General features: G+C 42.9%; 2 protein-coding genes across 3 annotated transcripts in view; both read right to left on the bottom strand.

Annotated features, from left to right (window-relative positions):
- The window catches only part of rbm38 (RNA binding motif protein 38), a 29,248-nt gene extending 17,133 nt beyond the window's left edge, over positions 1-12,115 (bottom strand). Inside the window, exons 1-3 of one of the 2 annotated variants that reach the window (XM_050064524.1) lie at positions 11,604-12,114; positions 10,082-10,205; positions 6,594-6,648 (exon numbers count right to left, since the gene is read on the bottom strand). In XM_050064524.1, the coding sequence (XP_049920481.1) occupies positions 6,594-6,648; positions 10,082-10,205; positions 11,604-11,825 (401 nt within the window). In that variant the 5' untranslated portion in view covers positions 11,826-12,114. Of the gene's footprint in view, positions 1-6,593; positions 6,649-10,081; positions 10,206-11,603 lie in introns of both variants that reach the window. The other variant, XM_050064525.1, reaches the window with a different exon arrangement.
- A 3,597-nt stretch (positions 12,116-15,712) lies between these two features.
- The window catches only part of LOC126402309 (nuclear receptor coactivator 3-like), a 96,377-nt gene continuing 88,128 nt past the window's right edge, over positions 15,713-23,961 (bottom strand). The window contains exons 18-23 of the mRNA XM_050064189.1: positions 23,567-23,893; positions 22,291-22,389; positions 21,217-21,469; positions 20,725-20,902; positions 20,391-20,595; positions 15,713-18,380 (exon numbers count right to left, since the gene is read on the bottom strand). Coding sequence (XP_049920146.1) covers positions 18,369-18,380; positions 20,391-20,595; positions 20,725-20,902; positions 21,217-21,469; positions 22,291-22,389; positions 23,567-23,893 — 1,074 coding nt within the window. The 3' untranslated portion in view covers positions 15,713-18,368. The remainder of the gene's footprint in view (positions 18,381-20,390; positions 20,596-20,724; positions 20,903-21,216; positions 21,470-22,290; positions 22,390-23,566; positions 23,894-23,961) is intronic.

Here is a 23,961-nt window from a genome sequence, read left to right as displayed (position 1 = left end):
TCTTCCACAACAGATTTTCCCCCAAATAGGCCGACAAACAACGAAACCGACTCAGGTTCACAAGATACATCACAAACAGATTTCTCCCTCAGAGTGTGTTGTGTTGAAAAAGAAAGCCACAGATATAATTAGTTGATTAAAGGGGAACTTAAGTTGTTATGCAATGCACTTCCACGAAGTTGTTCGACTTTTGAGAAATATATATACATAAAAAAAGAAACTGTCCAAATCAGGGCAGCAGAGGACAAGATATTCTGACTTTCCTTCTTTAATATAGGTCAAAATCAAAACTGCTAGCTCCCAAAACACACTGAAAAAAAAAACACAATACAATACATGAGCTCTGTCTCTTTTTTGTGTGTTAGTGATTTGTTCTGAGGATTTGCTTCTTTTCTCTTTTTAGCATTAATATAAATTAAACATCTTTGTGTTTTCGGCGGTTGTTTAAAAATGTCACTTCAGGTTTTAGCTTGTTTTTTACAGTGTCCTGATGTTTCATAGACTAAAAGATTAATCAGTTAATCAAAACGGACACATTAATTGGTAGTAAGAAATTAATCTTTGGTATTGCTTCAATAAATAAATAAATAAAATAACAGTAAGATGATGGTTGGCTCAACTCTTTATCAACGAAGTTCTTTGCACTTAAAAAATAAGTGACATGAAGTAAATCTGGACCAAGTTCTGTGTTTTTTTATTTTTCATAACAGCATATTAGGGTCCATGTCATTGGTTCGACAGCCCATTGGTTCAACATCCCATTAGTCCGACTGTCCGCGGTGCTGAACGGCTCGCGGCGGGCGTATGGTGCGCCGCGACCGGCTTGAGGCGGAGCAGGCTCACAGCTTATGTGTTTGTCACTTTCTTTTTCATTTTAACCCACACCATGATCTTTTCCTGACCCTAACCAAGTGGTTTTTGTGCCTAAACCTAACCAGACCTTAACCACAGGGCATCATGATGATTTCGGAACGGACTTCGGAACAATGAGTTTAATATGGTCGGAACAATGGGATGTCGAACCAATGGGCTGTCGAACCAATGGGCAGTTCCCGCATATTATTGCTCTGTGAAGCACTAAATTAATTTTTAATCACTGATACAATTACTCACAGCATGCCAGGTTGTGAAGTGGTAGCAGCTTTTGGAGAATTGGTGAGAATTTTAAGTTCAGGTCTTCTGTATCTCCTCATCAACAGTCTGAATGAATTGTGTTACTGTGCTGTTTAGCAGACGACAAGCTGATTATTTTCTTTATCAGTCAATCTGCTGATTATTTCCTCAATTTACAGATTATTTTTTTGAGTTGTGAAAATTTAAAAAAATTATGAAAAATGCCCATCACTCGTAGAAAAGTCTTGCATTGTCCAACCAACAGTCCAAAGATATCACTTTACGATAATATAGGACAGAAGAGCTTAAACACACATCTGTTACAAGCATCTTAAAAGGACAGTTCACCCAAAAATTCATATATTCCCTCTTACCTGTAGTGCTGTTTATCAGCCTAGATTGCTTTAGTGTGAGTTGCAGAATGTTGAGGATATCAGCCGTAGAGATGTCTGCCTTCTCTACCACATAATGGAACTAGATGGCACTTTGTTTGTGGTGCTCAAAGCTCCAAACTACACCCGCCAACCATAAAAATGTGCAGAAGGAAGCATCTATCTACTCATGGACAAGAGACTTGTGCTTGTGACAGCGTGAGATGTAAACATTAATGGCGTCCTCCTCGGCTGAGCTGTAACGTTAGCTAGCTCAGTGGTGCTAGGCGAGCTAGCAGTAGATGCACACTTCCTTCTGCGCAACGATACAGTTGACGGGTGTAGTTTAGTAGAAAGGAAATAGGAAACTGCTCACAACAAGGTCTGTGGATTATCTTGAGTAACCAAGTCATGATTTCCTGGAGGAGACATTGCTGTTAAGTTTTTCAAATTAATTTTTTTGGCACTTTGAGCACCACAAGCTGAGTGTCATCTAGTTCCATTATATTAGAGAGAAGGCAGACATCTCTACGGCTGATATCTCCAACACTCAGCAACTCACTCCATAACAATCTGATAAACAGCACTACAGGTGAGAGGAAACATTTTGATTTGGGGGTGAACTGTACCTTTGACTGAGGCCCTGTTTAGACAACAACGGTTTCTCTAAAAACGGAAAAGTCTGTCTTTTGCATTTTAAAAAACTTCTGCGTTTATATGACGACGTTATTGAAACGATCCCAAAACTTCTGCGTTTATATGACGACGTTATTGAAACGATCCCCGTTCACATGGAGCCGCAAAATCTCCTGGAAACGCTGTAGTATGCACGCCAGGCCAATGGGTGGCAGTGTAAATTTGCAAAGCAACACCATGGCATGACGCCATGCGCCTGCGCTGAAGCGCCTTCCTCTACAACGCGGTGATTACAAACCAAAACAAAGAAGACACAATGGAGAAAGCATGCACAGATAACTTTGTCTGGATGGACGACGAGGTGGAGTTGCTACAGTAACATATCTACACTTCACTTCAAATCAACAGGGTGAGCAGCACAAACAGAGCTCGGCATTGTTGTTGTGCCGGTCGACTTTGTCGCGCATGCCTAGTGACTGGAACCGTAATGCACATGTGCGAAAAGTCTCCGTTTTCAGAGGTACTGCATATTGCAAGTTTACATGACAACGGAGACGCTGCTGTTTCCAAAAAGCTGCACTCTGGAACCCGTCTTCAAAACGTTGCGTTTTCAGGCACCCAAAACGCCAATGTCCTGTAAACGATCGGCCAAAACGCAACTAAAGTTTACCGTTTTCAGTTGAAATCATTGTCGTATAAACGGGACCTGAAACAACAGATTGTACACAGACACAAAAAAGGAGAACAATCCTCTGAACAAATGTGACATAAAGGTCAAGAACCCATGCATTTACACACTGTCCCTTTAATGTTTGGAGTTGCAGGTGTTTCTAAGCTGATAAACAAAGTGCCTTCTCTGTGTGTTTGCCTTCTGGGCGTGTTAGTTAGTTAATGTGCCAGGTGATGTGTCTACTTCTTTTGTTTAGGTTTGTGAGGTGTCAAAGCTCTGCGACTCTTCCTGGAAGCAGAGATTAAAACTCCCTCTGCTTTAAACGTCTGATTTCACTGTGGGAGGCTTTCAATCAACCCATCATCACTCATTCATAGACTCATCTGGGTCAGCTTCAATTCCCTCATCACTCATTCAGAAATTGAGGACTGCAATATTAATAGCACTCAGAACAGTTGAGGTTTTTAATGGACTCTCTGTAGCCGCAGGATCAAAACTTGTCATCCTCCAGAAAGTCGGCATGAAGACACCACATCATGCATATTATTTAAAAAAAAAAACACCTCTAAAATATAGAAGATCCAGTCTGTAAAACTTCATCAACCAAAGACCAAAACATGTTTTGCAATCTTTTCTCCAAAGAGCAGATATTTCATTGTTAAAGTCAACAACACGCCCACATGTACAGAACAGCTGCGACACTGGTTGACAGTATCCTCGTCTAAGATCACCTAAACAACACTCATACACCAAATATCTGAGTCAAGTCTCAGTAGGTGTTGTAGGTGTTCGACCTGCAGCGTCACTCTGCTGTCTGTAACAGCCCTGGGTATTAATCATCCCTGCATGATACTTCACTCAGGAACTGAGTCATTAAGGTTTCCTTTTGAGTTCACATTGACATCGAGAAACTGGATGAGGAGGCCGAACGCCCGTCACATGTGGATTACAGCGAGTTTCCGGGCTGGTCAAGTTTCTGAAAAACCACTGGCTACACTGTTCAGCTTTCCAGAACATTAGGAGGAACAATCCTTCATCAGGGTGGGTGTAATTTTATACTGCGACACTGATAGACTTTGAGATACTGGAAATTTTCTGGAAATCGACAAACGGTTTTGGATTAAACACCCTGACAGGAGAGTCTGTTTTTGACTATCCAGTAAACTAAACACCTGACAAGTGAAGCTACCTTATTACATTAACAGCTGCAACAGATAATTATTTTCATCACTGATTAATCTGCTGATTATTTTCTCAGTTAATTGTTTTGTTTATTGAGTGTTGCCTGTTATAATTCCCCACAGCCCAAGGAGATGTATTCAGATTGCTTCTATTATCTTACCAAAAGGCTGAAACCCAAAGAGTCATTTTACTAACATATATGACAATAGAGAGCACAAGGTCCTGCAAGTGTTTGATGTTTCTGCTTGAAAAATGGTTGCTGATTGGCTGACTAATTGTTGCAGCTCTGATTGCATTGCTGCAAAACTCAGATAAAAATCCAATATGGCCATAAAGCAGCCGTGATCATTGATTTTCAATATTGCCTACAGTGGAATACACTGATGCTCGACCATTTTTGCTTCTGAGTCCTTAACACAAAGTCATACAGGTCTATGAGCCCTCATCACAGGTTGTCGATGATGACCGATTTTCTCTTCTCTGTTTGATTTAAACCATCTTTAGAAGTCTAAAAGGGTAAAACTATACAGTATTTCACAAAAAACAGATGGAAACCAATTAAACCAATATAAATAATTCTGTGTTACAGAAATATTTTATTCAGTTATCCTGCTTATCTTGTGTCCCCTTGTTTGATGCAAGCTGTTAATTTAAGTCCTGCCGGATGGATTTCACCTCTTAATTGCACCACTGTAATGCTACAGACACATGCATCATGTACTATGCTCATTTTCAGGTTCATACTTGTATTTTGGGTTTCTATTAGAGCATGTTTACATGCATTAATGGACAAAAAACATTATTTTTTCTCATATTGTCTGTGCTGGAACACCTGCATTCACCTTCTGTCTGAAACACTCCATTTTGTCTCTTTAAACCCCTCTCTCAAAAAAAGACAAGTCTGCTTTGATTGGTCAGCATTTACAGGTCTTTTGTATCTGCGTTCTCTCAGCACCGTCATTGCAGCTGGGGAGTGACTGTGACTGAGTTTAGTGGCACTTTCTACCATGAAAAATCACCAATAAAAGCTTCTAAACACAATCAGACATGTTCCAGGAGGAATACAAAATGAAATATGGGAGAAATTAACAACATCAGCAACTAAGATGAAATGTTTTCCTGACGTTAGCATGTAGCTACATGTAGCAGTGTACTTGTAGTTGGAGAATGACTGTTACAGAGTAAAGCAGCAGTTTCTACTGTGAAAAACACCAATAAAAGCTTCTAAACACAACTGGACATGTTCCAGGACGAATATGATATGAAATATGGGAGAACTTAACAACATCAGCAACTAAGATGACATGTTTTCCTGACATTAGCATGCAGCTACATGTAGCAGTGTTCCTTCAGCCGGAGAATGATTGTAACAGAGTATAGCAGCACTTTCTACCGTGAAAAATCACCAATAAAAGCTTCTTAGCACAATCGCACATGTTCCAGAAGGAATACGATACGAGGTCTGGGAGAAATTAACAACACCAGCAACCACATGACTTGTTTCCCTGACATTAGCATGTCGCTATATGTAGCAGTGTATGTAACGTAAACACTTGCAGTAACGTGCATGGAGCAGATAGAGAAATCTGTCCAGCTGACATCAGCTTGTAGCCAAAGTAGAAAAACCTGTTGAAACAGAGTATTCAGAGCTGTCTGAGGCCTGAGGTTTTTGCTCAAAGGGATTACTTATACATACATTTACGTAACTGACCACGTTTTATATGAGGATCCAACACTGTAACCTTATACATATGACAGAAAATAAGGAAAAGCACAACAGGTTCCCTTTAAGAAGAAGGTTTGCAGTGTGGCTGTCTTTGCCAACTGTGTGTTATTGGAAAGGAGAAGACAATGTTAGAGTCTTCCTTCAACCTCCTTAATGTTTTCTTTACAATTAGCATAATCCATGGAGAAAACAAAAGCTGGCCAATCACAGTTTTCGTTGTCTCCGTGTGGTACTGTACCTCAGTGGCCACTGTAGCCCTGGTGTATAGTAACATTTATTAGGCCTACATCTGTAACCCCTTAACGCAGGACTATGAATTCAGCTCGTGACCTCTTGTGGGATTGCTGATCCCCTGGTTGGGAACCACTGGTCCAGTACACCCGCAGATATTAAATAGATATGAAGAGCATGTCTCTGCACGCACAAACATGAGTGGAAAAGAGAGAAGATAATGGCAGTAGTGCGTGTGTGTCTGTATGGAGAGGAAAGAGAGAAGGGATGCAGGGAAGTTTGACTAAATGGCTTGTTGCCTCAGTAAAGCCCAAGTCATGCGAGAGAGAAATTCAGAATTGAGCTTCTCGCGTGTTTAATGGCCCAGAAAGAGAGAGAGAGACAACAGAAGACAAATCCAAATACGATGTAGAGATACAGATAGGGGCGCAGGGGCTGAGCACATCTTTGAAGCATCATTTGTGCTGGATGTGATGGCTTTTTTCCCCTCCTTTCTTTCACATTGCAGAGTGGCATTAACTACCACAACCTGAGTGGAGAACAGGAGCGAGCGCTCACAAATGTCAAGGACGGAGGAGTGAGATGTATTGTGTTGAGGAGGAGGAGGCAGGTGAGAGAGAGAGAGAGAGGTGGAAATAGAGGTATTGATTCTTCTCCGTCTTACCCATATTGCCTCTGAGCCCACGTAGGATGGACTTGCTGAACTCCAACAGAGAGACCTGCAGACAAAGAGAAAGAGAGGAGGGATATTTTCGCTACCGGCTGCACAGACAACGAGAAAGACGGGCAGACAAGGACAGAGACGCTTCTCTGCCTCTCTGCCTCTCTGCCTCTACTTGTTTGTCTCAGATGTTTGCATGTATACAGGGGTATCTGTTATTCCCTCAGCGTACACACATGTTCGACACACTCACACAAATAATAATGCACTCTATTGAACACAAACATCTGTGACCTCTCTGCCTCCAGAGTTCACCAGGAATCAGCTGAGGCTGAGTAAGAAAGGAGAAACCTATCCTCCTCCTCTCTGCCCCTCCTCTGACTTCATGTCAACATTCCTGCAGCTATTCTGTTCTTCCTCCTTTCACAGCACAGCCATGACTCCATCAGCACCCTTTTTTTGTTAAAACCTATATCTAAATGCACACTTTCTTTCTTCAGTAGCACAAAGAGGACACAGACACGTTGTTATTTCTTGCTCTTAACAGTCCCATCCCCTCCTGCTCTTCTTATTCTCTCCCTCTCCTATTCTCTCTCTCTCACACAAAACAACAAAATACCAAGCACTGCCATCTCCCATCAGCTGCATGCTTGGGGAATTGCGTCGCGAGCAAGCGGCGGCCCCGGAATAAGGACACACAGTCAGTTGTTGTTGGCGCTGCTGTTTGTCAATCACACCTACACTCGACGGTATTTCAGCCAGCGAGCTTTAAATGAAGCAGCGAGGGAAGTGCTGCTGTCAAGGTCTGGTGTGCAGCGAGATGTTGGAGGGGAAGCGCGGAGCGTGTGTGCTGGTGGTTAACACTGAAAAAGCCCGGCGGCATGAAAGCTGTGCGTTAAATCAAGTACACAAAGAGTGAATGTATGGTGGGAATGAGCAGAGACAGTTGGATAATAGGAGGATACAGGTTGTTTTGCATGTTTTATCCCGCAAACCTCAACATTTGTACACATTTGTACTGGTTTTTAAATCGATTTCCGCTCTCCAATGCAGCTGTGGGTTTCCATTCATTTCAGTGCAGCCCGGAAACCAACATGTAGAGACTTGAAACTTGGCGAGATCTGTCAACTGTGACCATTTAGCTGCTTGTATTCTTTCATCAAAGTTAGGCTATCATCATTTGGTAATGTCGTCGCAAGCAAGGAATATTTGGATGTCATTTCCTTTGCTGCAGGTGTGGGATGCTGTGATATTTGAGATGTGACAGCCAGCTTCTGAACACCAAACCTTTTCATGCAGGAAACTACTTAATTCATCCAAAAACATCCAGATGTTCCAGGTTGTCCTTCCAGGTTTAATCTCCCCAGAACATGCAGTAGTTTGTGAATGCAAAAGCTTTCCCATTAGGCAGGAGCAAACAGTATCTGTGACCTAAAAATACAGAAACCTTCATGTTTACTGGGGTGACTTGAATGTTTCGAAGCACAGAAACCTCAATCGTTGCCACGGTAACTGACGTCTAAATCAGTATTCAAATGCTTTGTTGTTGTTTTTTCATCAGTTAGCTGGTGGAGGAAGCTGAAAGGGGGCGGCAAGTGTCAGACATGGATGAGGTCAGTATCCTCAGCGCAGTCACAGACCCCCGCATCAAGATATTCTGTTGGCTGTTTGATGAGGAAAAGGAACAGATGCAATGAATTGTGGATGGATATGTGTGGTTGGCAACTGCAGAGAAGTGCTTGCTTTGCACCTAGTGATGCGGCCCGACCCGCGGCGTTCGAGTTATTAACTTAAAGAAACATTTCATGCAATGGTCTACCTTCTCTTCACCTTCTCTTGACCCTCTCTGTCTCACACACACGCAGCAGAGCTAAGTGTGACCAAAGCTAGGTTGGGTTTAGGTGGTTGATTAGCCTAAATAGATTGCTTACTATTACCCCAACCCCCACTCCCTGCTCCTGTCATGTCCAGTTGAAGCCTCAAATATTTGCAGATAATTATCACTGAAGCTTCGAAGCCCCATGGTTTCCGGACAGCCCTAATGTTTACTGCAGTTGACTGCAGTTCTTGAGTAAGAACTTCAACTCCCTGCAAGCCATCGACTACCTGGAAGTTAGGACATCAATTTACAAAACTGCAGTTCTCAGCCTTTTCTAGAAGTGAAACTACATATGTGTGACCTGTTTTTAAAGATTTCTTCAGTGGGAATCATTTGGGCTTAGGACTGAGTGCCACAGAGAGTACAGTAGTGAGAAAGTACTCAGAGAAGTACCAACACATTGCTGGCTGTGATCTCTTACCAGCTTTATCCATTACATGGTTTGTAGGGTTTTTTTTTTTTTGTAAATTAATAGACTGTATAAAGATAATAATGTGGCTACCACGACGTTACTTTATGGAATCCCATTCTGAAGCCTCTAGTCTGGCATTCTGGCCGTCACCATCTTGAATTTTTGAGCCAGAAGTGACTACATTTGGACAAGAAGGTGGAGCTGGGAAGGAGCGAACGGTGGATCTGACTCAAAAGCCCTTTTTACCCAGAGATCCCACAACACTGCCACGACAAAGACCCTTCATTACACCGGCTTTGCCTTTTTTATACAGAATCAAACAGTGGCGGCATCATGCCTCCCCAGTGTGTGATTTCACATGGCGTGCTGGCATTCTGGAAGCAAAAGAGGCATGATGTGCATGACATGTAACACAACGGCATCAGCCTGTAGTGTGACATATAACATAGGCATCGGGAGCACTTTCTAAACTGTAACAATAGCATAACATGGCAGTAACAATCATTTGCCATCCCTGTTATATGGCAGCTTATCCCTCCTCTACTTGGAGCTCCGGGATCCCCAGTTTGCGGACATTTTTGGTTGCTGTTCTTCTTTGAGTTAGCTGCTAACTGCTGCTAGCTGCTTTTTGAATCTCCTGGCGGTAGGTCGCACACATAACATGTCTTCAAAACATCACACCTGTTCCGTCCTACTAGCTATCCCTTTCACACAGATATCGATATGGCGCTGTTACTACCTATGCTGGCTTAACGGTCAAACGACTCTGTCCCCCCATTCCACAATTGTACGTTTCATACAGAATGGCGAGGCGGAATAGTGGTGCAACATTCTCACCTTAAGCAGTCTGAGTAAAGGGGGCTATAGACTGTGCGACTGTCATTATGTATTGCAATAATCAAATATGTGTAACTTTAAGCCTAATTAAAATGTAAACGGGTGAGTTATTTAAAAATTAACCCCCCGTGCAGTTGTCAGCAAAACTGTTTTTGTCCTAGGCTGTAAACATGTTTATTTCTATTTTAACAAGGGGGTCTAAGTGGATTGACTTGCTTTTGGAGCCAGCCTCAAGTGGCCATTAGAGAAACTGCGGTTTTTTGGACTTCATGTTGGATACATTTTTCAGCCCCCGAGATTGCCCCTTGGTTAAAACATGGCCCTGTACATCCTGTTTGTTTAGCAGCAATCTAACACACTTACTTGACTGCGAGCTGCGAGGCTTCGCTCCCAGGTACGCCAGGTTCACATTGGCCTTCCTGCCGTCAATGATAGGGTTTGCATCTTTGCATGCCCGCTCTGCTGCTCCCCTGTCCATCATGGTCACCTGTTGACAGAGTCAAAGCATTACTGATAAATAATAATCACTCTTTACAGCTGCATGATTGCATGTGAAAGCTTCTCTACCCAGTGCTGAAGGAGTGATTCCAACATGATGAAGCAGCAGACCCAGAGCGGGCAGAGAGAGGAGGGGGCTGGCCCTGAGGTAGCTGCTGTCCTTGTCTCTCCTCGAATGATTCAATCTTTTTGCTAAATGCATGAGGAGACACTGACTCCACCACATGAAGACAGCCATCAGTGTGTTTTAATGCTTCCAGTGGAGCTTATGTGGGAGGCAGATCTGTTATTTCAGACTGGGCTGCCAAGGATGAGATACAGGAATCTACCTTGAGGGAGTGAGTTGAGGAGTGGGCAGATAGCAGTGGGAAGGGGGTGCTGAAGGTTAAGACACACACAGTGCAGTTACACTTAATATGTGAGGTAAACTACAGCTCCAGCGCCAATAAATGGGACAGTGAAAGTAAAACTGCCCCCGCTTTCTTTCGTTTCGCAGCGTCAGACTCTGGACTCTTATGCAAACAGAGCCGGCGGATGGTTTGAGATCACCGGGGGTTCAAGAAGCTGCTGCAGGGAATTAAGAGCGCTGAAAGGAAGTCAGGGATGAAATGAGCATTGCTGTCCTTACAGAAGTCAACACAGCGCTGGTCACCTCAGCTGATGCAGAGGCTTATCTTTGATTTCACATCTCATCTCTTTCTCTTTCACACACAAACTCAGTCACTTACAGAAACAACCAAACACATCCTGGAGGAGGGGGGGAAGGGCTGCACGGGAGGAAGTCAAAATGAAACTACTGCAGCCTTATCTTGCAGAGCCAACTGACATGTCACACCTCTGTGACCAAGGACCCCCCTCCCCTCTCCCCCATCTCTCTCTGTCGCACACAAACACACGGCAGAAAGACATCTGTCCACAGCTTAACTCAACTTGTGTGTCTGTGTGTCTCCTCTCTGCACATCTTCTCCTCACACTGTACACTTCTACTGTGTGTCTATCTGTGAGCTCATTTGTTGCTCACTTTGGGACCGCAGAGATAATTGATGACACACTTGTAAGAAATAATCTGCTACTCATGCTTCAAGCATGTGACTGCCACCACCAGACACACTGTACATGTCTGCAGCTTGCTGGAACACAGTGGCAGTATGTGCAGCCTCTGAGGCAATAATAAAAGAAAATACAATTAACCACAAAAGATAAAGTCACTTCTAACTCATTACTGGCTGCCACAGACATGATCTACTGTGTCTCCAGCCTCCCTGACTGTCCAATTAAAGTCAGAGCGGCTGATAAAACCTTAATTAAAGCCCATATTTCACTCCACATGCATGTGTTTAACTCCTCATTTATTCTACCAAGAAAACAACTACTTAAATGAACTCACAAAGCCGTATCCTCTGGACTTGCCCGTCTGCTTGTCTGTGATAACCACCGCCTCGTCGATGTCTCCGAAAGTCTCGAAATATTTCCGAAGTGAAGCGTCGTTGGTGTGATACGGCAACCCGCCGACAAAGATCTTGGTGTAAGTCGTGTCTTTCTCCATGGTGGGGTGCATTATTTCTAACGGGACCCCGACCAGCTGACCTAAAAACAGCGGTGAACTCATGCGGCTTGAGAGAGGGCTAAAAAATGAGGAATAACAAAAAGCAAAGCAAGAAAGCAGCAGAATAACTTAACGCTCCTTGGTCACCGAGAGGCTATGATAACGATGACAGCGCGTCCATGGTTAAACACACAGCCTCCAGTTGCATCACACACAGCTTGTGGATGTGTAGTCCTCCTGACAGGTGTCTCGGAACCTCATGTCTCCTGTCTCGGAGAAGAAGAAAAAAACGAGGACTTGAAGCCTCGTAGGCGCGTCATGTGTGCGCCCACTCCGCGTCTGGTCCAATAGAGGAGCGGTGCGTCTTTTTTATTGGCGCATCCCGCCTCCTGCTCCACCCTGCGTGCGCACACACACACACACACACACACACACACACACACACACACACACACACACACAGGAAACCCCCACACGGCAGCTGAAACTGTTGAATAATTTCTTATACTGATGAGCCTGCACCAAATGCCATTGCTAAGACTGCCAAGATATGATTCATAAGATCATCTTCATATATGTATCTATGTATCTATATATCTATATATATATATATATATATATATATATATATATATATAAGCCTACTGACTGACAGCTGCAGCTAACAGAAAGAGAAACTGACATGTCTTAAAATTCCAGGACTCAATTTGAGCCAAGATAACAGTTAAAATTAGACACCAGTTGCCTCATGGTTAATTTATGATTTTGTAGAACAGTAAAACCTCCAGTGTTGGGGAAGCCTACATGTGATACAAAAAATCACATTTCAGCATAAAATGCCACTTAACTGAGTTTATTGCAAAACGTGCCCTCTTGTTCACAGATCATAAACCAAATAAATAAAATACCCCACTGTTGATGGGAAAGTACAGGAATGAATTTCAGCTTTGGTTTTGTATAAAATGTCCATCACTCAGACACCTGCCTTCCAGAAACTACAGTCCAGACGGGAGATTGCACCAAGCAGAGTTAGCCAGGTAACTTCTAAAATAGTATGCAACAACTTCTCTTGACATTTAAATAACAATGATTGAAGAGGGTTTAATTACAGTAGAGAAGAAGTCCTTTACTTAAATGGTCCCAAATTGGTTGTAGTTTCTGTGACTACCTACACAACAAAGAAGATTAAAGTAATTCAACTAATAGAATCACTATGAACGTGTGAATATAGCTGAACTACCAACAGGATGCTGCAAAATGTAGTTAATCCACTAGTTTAATTCCGTTTAAATACACGTAGTTCTCTACTCCCTAACACTGAAACCTCCAGGTTTGACCTGGCAGGGTAATCAGGGCATATGGTCGACTCTTTATTCAAGAGTCTTACATAATACAGCCTCAAACAAAACATTAAGAATGTTACCTTTTCATAAAAAAAAAGTTGTTTTTATTTCTGCCCTATGTGCTACTATTTTATAAGAATTGTCAAGGTCTATTGGGAGCAGACAGAGAAATACATCAGTCCAGACTTGAGAAGACAGTGAGCTAACGTTAGCATCACGTAAAATGTCACTGTTGACAGTATCTGGCAACCTTGGTGTTACTGTATGGGATGTGGGGTAAGATGGGGTAAGGCGCCACCCCTCAAGAACAAAGTCAAGTTACTGTAAAATTAAAAAAAAAAAAAATGTGGATATTATTTTAGCATGTGCAGGATGATGATACATATATCAACTCACTGTTAAGAGAAATACATTGGTAGAGTAGCACTTGAGTCCCTGAGCTCAAAACTAGCTAACTAAATAATAATAATAATAATAATAAAAATCCTAATTCTGACCCTCTAATGTATTATATTGAAGCCTTTTAGCCTTTCCTTCAGGCCAACTATTTTTCATTTCAGGATGTCTTCCTCCAGCAAACTTGCTAAATATGTTGGCTAATTCTAGCTAGCTAGTAATGCTAATGATCGTGGGCTAGCTAGCTAATGACGCTAGCAAGCTGTTGTAACTACAATACTATTATTATATGTAATAATGAACTACAGAAAGTCACATATGACTATACACTAGCTATCTAACTAAATAATATTTGGAGGCAAGATGTCCCGGGGGGAGTTTTGCCCCAAAGTGTCTGACTGTAACTTTTATCTGACTTTAAATGAGGGGTTTTTCTTTAAAATTAATTGTATGACTCCCCCAACAAATATCCGTCATCATCTCAAAAATAAATCAAATAGCCATTCAATTTATGTGTTTGGGTAACGTTAGACTTACATTGATAAGGACAGGAATTAAGGAGGTGGGGGCATCTTCCCCCGTTTTACCCTACTACTACTACTACTACAAACAAGGGCCGCAGCGCTGAACTAAATGCTAACATTAGCATTTAACCATGTTAGCAGCTAACTTTAGCGTGTATACAGCAGGAGGCTAATGGGCGTGTCATTGCATTCACGTGCGCTTCGGTGTGTCCATGAACTTAAGTAGTAATGTGAAAACACAGACTGTTTAAGCTCCACGTTCATAGCTTTGTTTCCAGGATTGGCGTGGCAATTCATATATCTTCATGCATTCCTTAAACCCACTTAAATATATCTTTACTTGAGTCGTTATCAGCGTCAATGCTAATAAACAGGCTAACTCTCAAGCTAATCTCCGACACTCTACTGTTGACAGCAACTAACGGTTACAACTGAGCTAATTTGATACCACATTACAAATTACGCGAGTAAAAACCGACATACTATACGTTAGTTAATTGGAGGTTTCTTACCAACAACCAAACATTTACTTTTGTCTGCCATTTCGCTGACTTTCCTAGTTGTACCGACTTGACTTCCCAGTCTGAAACTAATTTTTCCGATTATTTCAACATCGCCTGAATGCGTTTCATGACCAAATGCCTGCAAAACTTAGGGAACTGCATCTGAGCCTTTTTATTTCAAGTCATCCTGAGGGGAGCATGAATGTAAGAACCAAATTACATGACAATGCATTCAGTAGCTGAGAAATGTCACTCAAAAGACACACATGTGCTCCTGCCAGTGGTGCCAGAGGAAACGATGGGGGATTACCACAGTCAGTAGAATTCAGAACATGAATGTCTGTGTAAAATTCCATGGCAGTCTATCCAGTAGCTGTTGCTGCAGGCAAGGCTAAAAAGAATGAACAGTTATAACATCAAAGAATGAGACACTGCAATTTTATTTCCACATTAAAGACATAAAATCATCACTGCATTAAAACTCAGGTGAAACAAAAATTGCTTCTGAATGTCAAACCATTTCTCCAGCTACAAAGGGTTGAGTGAGTCAGGCAGCAGTAACCTGGCAGCCAATCTTGATCTGACAGACTCTGTAATTGTAATACAAATGACACTCAAGTCTCAAAAGGAAAAGTTAGTTATTTAAAGCTCTGAGCAGGCTGACGGGCTTCTGTAGGTTTTGGTTACAGTGACGGCAGCAGCAGGGCTGGGACAGCCTGGAGGTGCGAGATGTTTCTGTGGGGTGCAAAATCATTAAGAGAAGCGGAGGAAAGTGGGATGATTGATGACAAAAGCTCAAGGTCTAGGGAGGTGACCAGTTGCAGGAAACAAACAGCAGATAAAAGCGAGGCTGCAGACGGCAGCATGAATCTCAATGTCACCGACAACAGCCAGTCTGAGAGGAATCTCTAGTCTTTTTCATCTCACTTCTGAGGATTTGCCACACAGGCGTCCTTCACACTCTAAACTCCCTCCTCATGTCTATGCCTCCCATCCACACAAACACTCACTCACCTCCCACCATGCAGACTGGCAGACTCCAGTCATCATAAATGATGAGGGGAACCTCGACTTGTAACTTGCAAGGTCCTGTTACTGCAGTAAAACGCACTTACTGTACTTGTTTGCTGCATGCTGACATGTACAAAATGTTTGCATGTGCAGAAAGACACCAGAGACATTGTAATGTTTAAATATAAATTTGTATTTACATCGATATTAACATCAAGAAACAAGGTAAGAAAAAAAATGCAATAGTATTTTACATCCTGTAATAATGATGGTATGTTTCCCAGATGTGTTTTCTCTTTTCTCTAGTGCCAACGATGCACTGAGAGGAGTTTCTTTCCTTTAAAGCAAAACACAGACATTTTTTGTTTATATTTGTAGATTCATATTCTTCATTGAGACTGGGGTTAAAAAAAAAAACAACAAAAAAAACTCCAAGCTGAGACATAATGACATCAATCATGAAACCTCCTTTCTGGCTTAGAAAACCTCGACATTCTCTTGTAAAATAACTGTTTGCAGCACCACAATTCAACTGGCCATAAGTTCTACAGAAAGGAAGAAACAATCACAAACAAAAACTCAAACCACCTCAGCAGAACCAGACTCATCTCTACTCTATGTCATACAGATGGGGATATAATATATGCAATTAAACATATTTAGTTCAATGTATATTATAGGTTATGTGCGACGGTAAAAGCACACATGAGTACTTGCACGATCTACGTCAGGAACTGTTTCTACGCACTGCAGAATGACAAACAAAAATCTTTGGATTGAGCGTGTTTTCAAAGGTAGATTTCTCCACGACAGGAAATACAACGAAAATAAAGGCAAACTTAAATGGAGAAGAGATTGACAGGTAATCAGGGATTCATACTTCCTCATGTGTTGCTTCCATCCGGGTTTAACATCTGCGAATGAACCAAAAGGACTTAAGGACAGTTACACGGCGGGACCGATTTCCAAAGTCTGAGGCCGAACGATCATATCTGCAAAATTCAAAGCACATAAAATCTCAGGAGTGAAACTTTAAGTCACACATGGAAGCATGAGGTTCAGTTCAGGAAACATCAGCCTCACATACTGGTAAGACATCCGGGCCTCTAGAAGCCAAACACAATCATGTGTCAACTCTTTTCATATAGGCATATTTTGTGTTTTTTTGTTGTTTTTTTTAGTCAAAAGAAAAATAATTTATTTAGAAAAAAATTACACACTAGCACCTCTTTAGCTAAGACTGTACCCAGAAAACAAAGGCTGCTCTCCGAGAGAAAGAAAGTGGCAGTATGAAAGAAAATCTACACGGACTGCTTACAAAAAAAAGGAGGCCCTTCCTCTTCCAACCGATGGTTAACGTACGGAAAATAAAAGCTGACCTATGACAGATTAAGAAAATTACACTTTTAAATATCAAGCCTTACAATCTGTGCAAAAACAGTATGTGACCTACAAAAGCATATATATATTTATATATCGTACATTTGAAGCGTATTTACAATTCATATTCACAGACAAAAGAAGGGTGGGGAAAGCTCCAAACAAGACATCATGTCTAATACTGCAGTGCCGTCGCCTTGAGTCAATGATACTTCAGCTTTGTCCTCAGAGGAAAACCAGGAGGAAGGATTATTGCTAGAAATCTAACATACACTTTTCTCTTACAGTGGGAGCTAATATAGACATAATTTCTCAATTGGCAATTTCTCATTTCTGCACTTGTAACACTGTAAATTGGCGTGAGGTAACCAAAATATCTGGATTTAAAAATCACCTCTGGAATGATGAATGAATCTGTATAAATATAAGTGGAGTTTTGAGCATTAATAGAAGTGTGTATGCGTCAAGAGTGATTTTAAAATGACTTAAAAATTTCTCGTTGTAATAAAATCGGTACCACTGCAGATGAGTTGGATAAAATCTGTGCTTGCCGCCTTTCTACTGGTTCCCACTATAGAACAAAGACCCATTTCCAATCAACAGCCCCCGTTACCCAGAGAGGAAAAGTTGGAGAACACACATACACACAAATAAACTAAAATAAACAACTGCTGCTATGCATTAATTCTTGGGTAAAGGCCTCTATATTGCCACAATCCTTTTGATGTTGGCCTTTCCTTAAAGTGCAATCAGCCAACAAGTAATTCACTCGTACTTTAGCCCAGCGGCGTCCTGGAGGGACGAAACAATGTGCTACTGCTTTAATGACATTCATCTGAGTGTCACAATCTGATGGCTCGTCGTCTAGAACCGCGTTCACTCTACGTACGCAGAGATCCTCCAGGAGCAGCAGAGAGACGGCGGGTAAAAAAAAAATCCCACGAAGTTCAGAGACAAAGAGAGGAGTCCCATGTTTCAAATCTGAACACAGCTTCATGGTACATTCGACAGAGGAGAGGATGTCTTTAAACACGGTCGTCCAAGTGTCGTCCACCTTCACTGTTTGGTCCAACGAGCGGCGTGTGTTCACTGAGGCACGCACACGCCGCTCATGAAGAGAGGAATATTAAACTTCAGTCTACGAGAGGAACCACGAGCTGTCTTTAGGATTTGTGTGTGTGTGTAAATGTGTCACAGTGTTTCTGATTTTTATGAATGCTGTGTGGTCTCATGTATGTGTGTGACAGTCTGTCTGTTTTCCTCCACAGTTGCCAGACTGCCGTTACTGGCCGAGAGTCCAAAGGAAGTTCACTCCCCCGTCTGGTGGGAGTGCAGCACTACACACAGACACACACACATTGCCAGGTCCTCCACACACACTCCAGTGCTGCAGCCGTGTCCTATCTCTGAATGGAGATCACAGTGAGACAAATGCTGCTGTCACGATGCTCAGCAGTATTTCTAGATTGAGAGGAGACAAAGAGAAAAAAGTGAGGAAGAGGAAGTGTAATGAAATGTGTTGGCCGAAAGCTTTGCCTGTTCTCAGAACAGCTAACAGAGTCAGACAGGATATGCTCACTATCTTTTAATTTAATTTAATTTTTAATTTTATATACTTTATTAATCCCAGAGGGGAAATTCAGTTTTTCACTCTGTTGTCAATTACACACAGGTCCAAACACACACATGCACAAACTGGACCTATACATGCACTAAGTGGAGAGATGTCAGAGTGGGCTGCCCATGACAGGCGCTCTGAGCGGTTGGGGGGTTCGGTGCCTTGCCCAGGAGGTGAACTGGCACCTCTCCAGCTACCAGCATGGTCCGGACGGGGACTTGAACAGGCGACCCTCCGGTTCCCAACCCAAGTCCCTATGGACTGAGCTACTGCCGCCCCTTAAAACGATACTGACAAGTTGATATATTCATTGAGATGGTTAGTAGTTATTTTCATTGTTGCTCCTGTCCATAGAGGCCACAAAAATATCTTCTGAAAGCAGTTTAAATTCAAAGGAATACCTCACCCCCAAAATGGCCATTTGTATATAGATTACCATGTTACATTGAATCTGTGAAGAAAACTTTGTTCATCTCGCATGCCTCTGGTGAACGAAGAATCCAAAAATGGAGAAAACTCTTGATTATATGAAGTCACACAACTCGAGCAGTGTAATTCATTCATTCATTTTCATTTTAGGGGTCGTGAGGGGGCTGGAGCCTATCCCAGCTGACACTGGGCGAGAGGCGGAGTACACCCTGGACAGGTCTCCAGACTATCACAGGGCTGATACATAGAGACAGACAACCATTCACACTCACATTCACACCTATGGACAATTTAGAGTCACCAGTTAACCTGCATGTCTTTGGACTGTGGGAGGAAGCCGGAGTACCCAGAGAAAACCCACAATGACACGGGGAGAACATGCAAACTCTGCACAGATGGGCTCCCCCACACTCAGGTTCGAACTAGGAACCCTCTTGCTGTGAGGCGACAATGCTAACCACTGCACCACTGTGCCAACGTGCAGTATAATCCTCATTTATAAGTCTATATGTCATATGTCTCATTTATCCATTCATATGATCTGTACTCTCTAAACAGACAGCCCTTTCTGACGAGGAACTGAATTGAAAGTGAAACATAACAATTCTCTCTTCAAAGCCAGACTCCATTGACAAAAGCAGTAATTTTACCTCACTGAACACGCTAGCTGCTGATCTACCACTGCCTCGATCAGTTAATTAGTTAGTGTTAATGTGTGATTTTGGTGTTTTAAAAAGGGTTAGTTTAGATTCACCAAAGTCACATAATAACACACACCAACTACCATTTGAGGCAGTGGTAGACCAGCAGCTCCTGTGTTCAGCAAGGTAAAATTACTGTTTTTGTCAATGAGGTCTGGCTTTGAGGAGAGCATTGATAAATTTAACTTTTAGTTCATTTCCCTGTCAGAAAGGTCTGTCTGTTTGGGAAATATTGAGCATACAAATTGGTAAATGAGACTTGGATTATACTGCATGACTTGTGTGAGAGTTTGTCAACAAATGTTTTGATATAACTATAACTTCAATTAATCTCCACTTTTGGATTCTTTGTTTCAATGCGGAGGCATGTGAGAAAAACAAAGCTCTGTTCACAATTTCAATGTAACACAGGGTGAGTAAAGGATGTTAAAATGGTCATCTGGAGATGAAATATTCCTTTAAGTCACATGCTTCATTTACATCAGGATAATGTTTGTTTCCATCGCATTTTGCCACATTTTACTTTTATCGATACACCAACTTTTCCACCTCACCCAACATTGAAAATTTTATCTAGAGATTCAGGATCAAAGATTTCTGTGTGCCCACTACAGACAGGAGAAACCCTTTCAATGTGGGCATGTCAGTATCGTTTCAAGATAACCTTGAATAAAAGTGAACCTGTCCTTTAAGCACTCAGACTCTTCTCCTCTCTGCACCTACCTGATCAGGCCCCATCGGCATGCGCCCCATCACCATGGGGTTCATACCCATCTGCCCTCCCATCTGGCCCATGTGACCTCCTCCTCCGCTGGCTGGCATGCCCCCGTTCATCATCATGCCGCCATACTGGCCTGGGTTCCCCTGCTGCCCGAACTGCTGCTGCCCCGGAGGTCCCTGCTGCCCAAACTGCTGCTGAGGGTACGAACTGGTGAAAAACAGCGACAGGAGGGAAGACGGGTTTATGACTGTGCACAATCAAGACAAGAAGCCTACGTTTATTCCTTATCTTAGTGCAGTGTTGTGGTACCTGTCGTATATGTGTTTGATTTCATACCTGTTGCGCCCCATGCCTCCCTGCGACCAGCCTTTCATCTCTGCCCCCTGGTACATGGGACCGCCCTGCGGGTGTTGTTGCATCATGGGGTTTTGAGGCCCCAGGCGGCCGGGCATCATGGCATTAGGAGGACTGCCACCTGATGGGCCGAACGAGGGGTCTCCCTGCTGGCCCATCCCTGTGGAGATAAATCACCAGCCTCAGCTCACTCCTCGCTCCACAGGAAACAGATAATTGATACATGGTGTTAAATAAAGCAAGATGATGACCTGTTGCCTGGGAGTGTGTTCTCATATTTACTATCCCTTCAAATCCAATATATGTCTGACTATAAAAAAAACAGGGGAGACATACATGCAGTGTCTTCTGACATTTTCTTTTACATAAATCTGCCTCTTAAAAGGACAAATCCAAGAGCAGAACTCTGCAGCGCACCGACTCACCACCAGGGAGCAGCAGTATTCTGTTGGGCGCCCGGCTCAGTGTACTCACCATAGTTCCCACCATAGCCAAACTGCTGGGGGCCCGGTTGGCCCATGTTTGGCCCTCCCATAGGGTTCTCCATGCCACCAGGAGCGGTGACATTTGGAGGGGGACTGAACCCTCCCGCAGCTGCAGCTGCTGCGGCCGCCGCCTGCTGCTGCTGTTGCTGCTGCATTAGCATCATCATACGCTGCCTCCTCATCTGCATGGTGACCATCTCCCTGCTGCGCTGAGCCATCATCTGAGCATTGAGGAAGCCAGGCTGCACAAAACAAACACAAACAGAGAGTTTGAGGAAGGTTGGCACACGGTATAAATATCTCTGGAGCTTTAATAAAATATATACAATATAGACTATGCGTCTCTTGGACGATAATTTGTTAATGTAGACAGTCAAATAATTTCAGGAAGTTTTATTACTAAAAGGATGAATCAAATATTTCTTTAAGATAACGACAAAATAGCAATTAAGCTCAATTTTAGACCAATGACATTATATTTACACCAAGCTAGTGACTCCACACACAGACAAGAGGTCATAATAACTTGGAGCTGATCACTTTAGCTCCCGTCTGCCTCCTGACTATATACTATTCACTGAGGGCTAGAAAATGCCCCCCAAAATAAGATCTATATACATATAAGAAAAGAAAAATACAAATTTCAATGGGACTATGGTAGCCATGGCAACCTTGAGATGTCTGGGATCTATAATCTCCCAGGACCTGAAGTACGACTGCAAAATAGTCTCCTAAAAAGGCTCAGCAGGTGATGTATAGTTCCTGCAATCGCTGAGGAAGTTCAATCTGCCAAGGGATCTGATGAGAACAGTTCTCCACGGCAATCAGTCCGCTCCTGTACGTCAATCACTGTCTGGTTTAAACTGACTAGCAAACAGGACAAGAGGACAATCAGGTCTGCAGACAGGACCAGAGCCACATTCTTTGTATGTGTGGACATACTTGACAAACATGATTCTGATATTAAAGCAAAATCTGTGACATTAATCTCATACAACAAAATCAGTATTACAGTGATTAATCTAGAAGATATGCTCTAACCAAAGGAGTTTTGGTCATCTACCTGTCCGCCCATGCCGGGCTGCATGCCGGGCCTCATGCCAGGGTTTCCTCCAGGGTTCTCCATCTTCATGCCCATGCCCTGTCGCGTCTGATTCATGAACTGAGGAAGGAAAAAAAACATTCAAGATAAGACGGAGGAGCAAATGTTACTCTGACCTTGTCCAACTTGAATACCGTACACTTACAGCACTCTTTGGCAGTTAGCAAAATAAGAAATAGGTTTAAATGAGTTGTTAACAACATTTCAGAGCATATCTATCTATGTCTGCAGAGGGTTCCACATGAAGGTGGCGGAGCCGGCAGCTAACGGTGCTAACTCTATAAACAACGCCAACAGTGCTGACAAAGTGAACTGTGTTAATTGGAGGGGAACCGGATGGACTGGATGATGCTGTGGGTCGGGATGTTGTTATCAGAGGTATCGCCATATGAGCACAGTGCAGCTTTGGGCAGCTGTTGCTCAGAGGAAGAGCAGGTCATCCACTAATTGGAAGATCAGCGGTTCAATCCCCGGCTCCTCCAGTCCGCACATCAAAGTATCCTTGTGCATAGTGAACCCCAAACTGCTCCTGATGGCTGTTTCATTGGTGTGTGAGAGCTTATGAATGGTTATTGAGTAGCAGGTGGCACCATGTATGATAGACTCAGCCACCAGTGTGGTAATGTGACGTAGTGTGAAAGTACTTTGAGTGGTTGGAAGACTAGAAAGGCGCTACACAAGTGCAGTCCATTCACTATTTACCATTTGCAGAGTGGTGGCGATTAGCTAGCCAGTGGGATACACACACAGGGACTGATCAACTGTCTACCACAACAACAAACAGTGAAGCTCAGATTACACACACAGAATACACACACAGAGGGAGCGTGACTTCATTCTCTGCTCAGGACGCCATTAATCCACTAAATCTTTTCATAGCAAGTGGTTTGCTGCTGTATTAAAGCTCTGAATGTTTCATACAGCTCTGTTAAGTGAATAACATTTTTGTAATAATAGAATATTATGCAGCTCCAGAATAATGTCATCAATTTCAAAGTTAAAAAGCATCAATAGCAGGTAAAAAATGTTCTTGTTAATTTATTTTTAGTTTCTCCCAGATGTGAAATATTCCATCAATTTTGATGTGCAAAATTGCATTTATAAATACACCTACGTTTGTAATTCTTCCACATACTAACATGGTTAGATCAGAATATGTAACATACTGGGACAACTGGGAAACAAGCTGAATGTTTGCATGTAAGCTGATGATTTAGTGAGCTTCCTGTGTTCATACCTGCTGTCCCTGCAGCCTCTGTTGCAGCTGGAGCCTCATGGGCTTGTTTGCAGTCATCATCCTGGGTCTCATCATGTTGGCGCGAGGGTGACCCATGCCGCCCATTCCACCCATCCCAGGGAAGCTGCCACCTTGGCCCATCTGAGAGAGCATGGGCCCAAACCCGCCCTGCTGGGCCTGTCCCTGCATGGGGTTCCCTCCGTAGCCAGACTGCATAGGCATGGCGGGAGGTCCGGGATAGCCCTGTCCATACAGAGGCTTCTGGTCCAGCACCATGGCCGGGTCCTGCCCAGGGAAAGGCTCCATCTGCTGCTCACTTCCCTGGTTCTGGAGCAGACAGGACAAGAGGACAAAAAGAGAACTTTGTCAAACCTCTCCATCTAATTGATTAATTT

The sequence above is a fragment of the Epinephelus moara genome, chromosome 16, assembly GCF_006386435.1.
Source record: "Epinephelus moara isolate mb chromosome 16, YSFRI_EMoa_1.0, whole genome shotgun sequence".
NCBI lineage: Eukaryota > Metazoa > Chordata > Actinopteri > Perciformes > Serranidae > Epinephelus > Epinephelus moara.
Note: the sequence above shows the minus strand (reverse complement) of the source record. Positions and strands in the feature narration are given on the sequence as shown.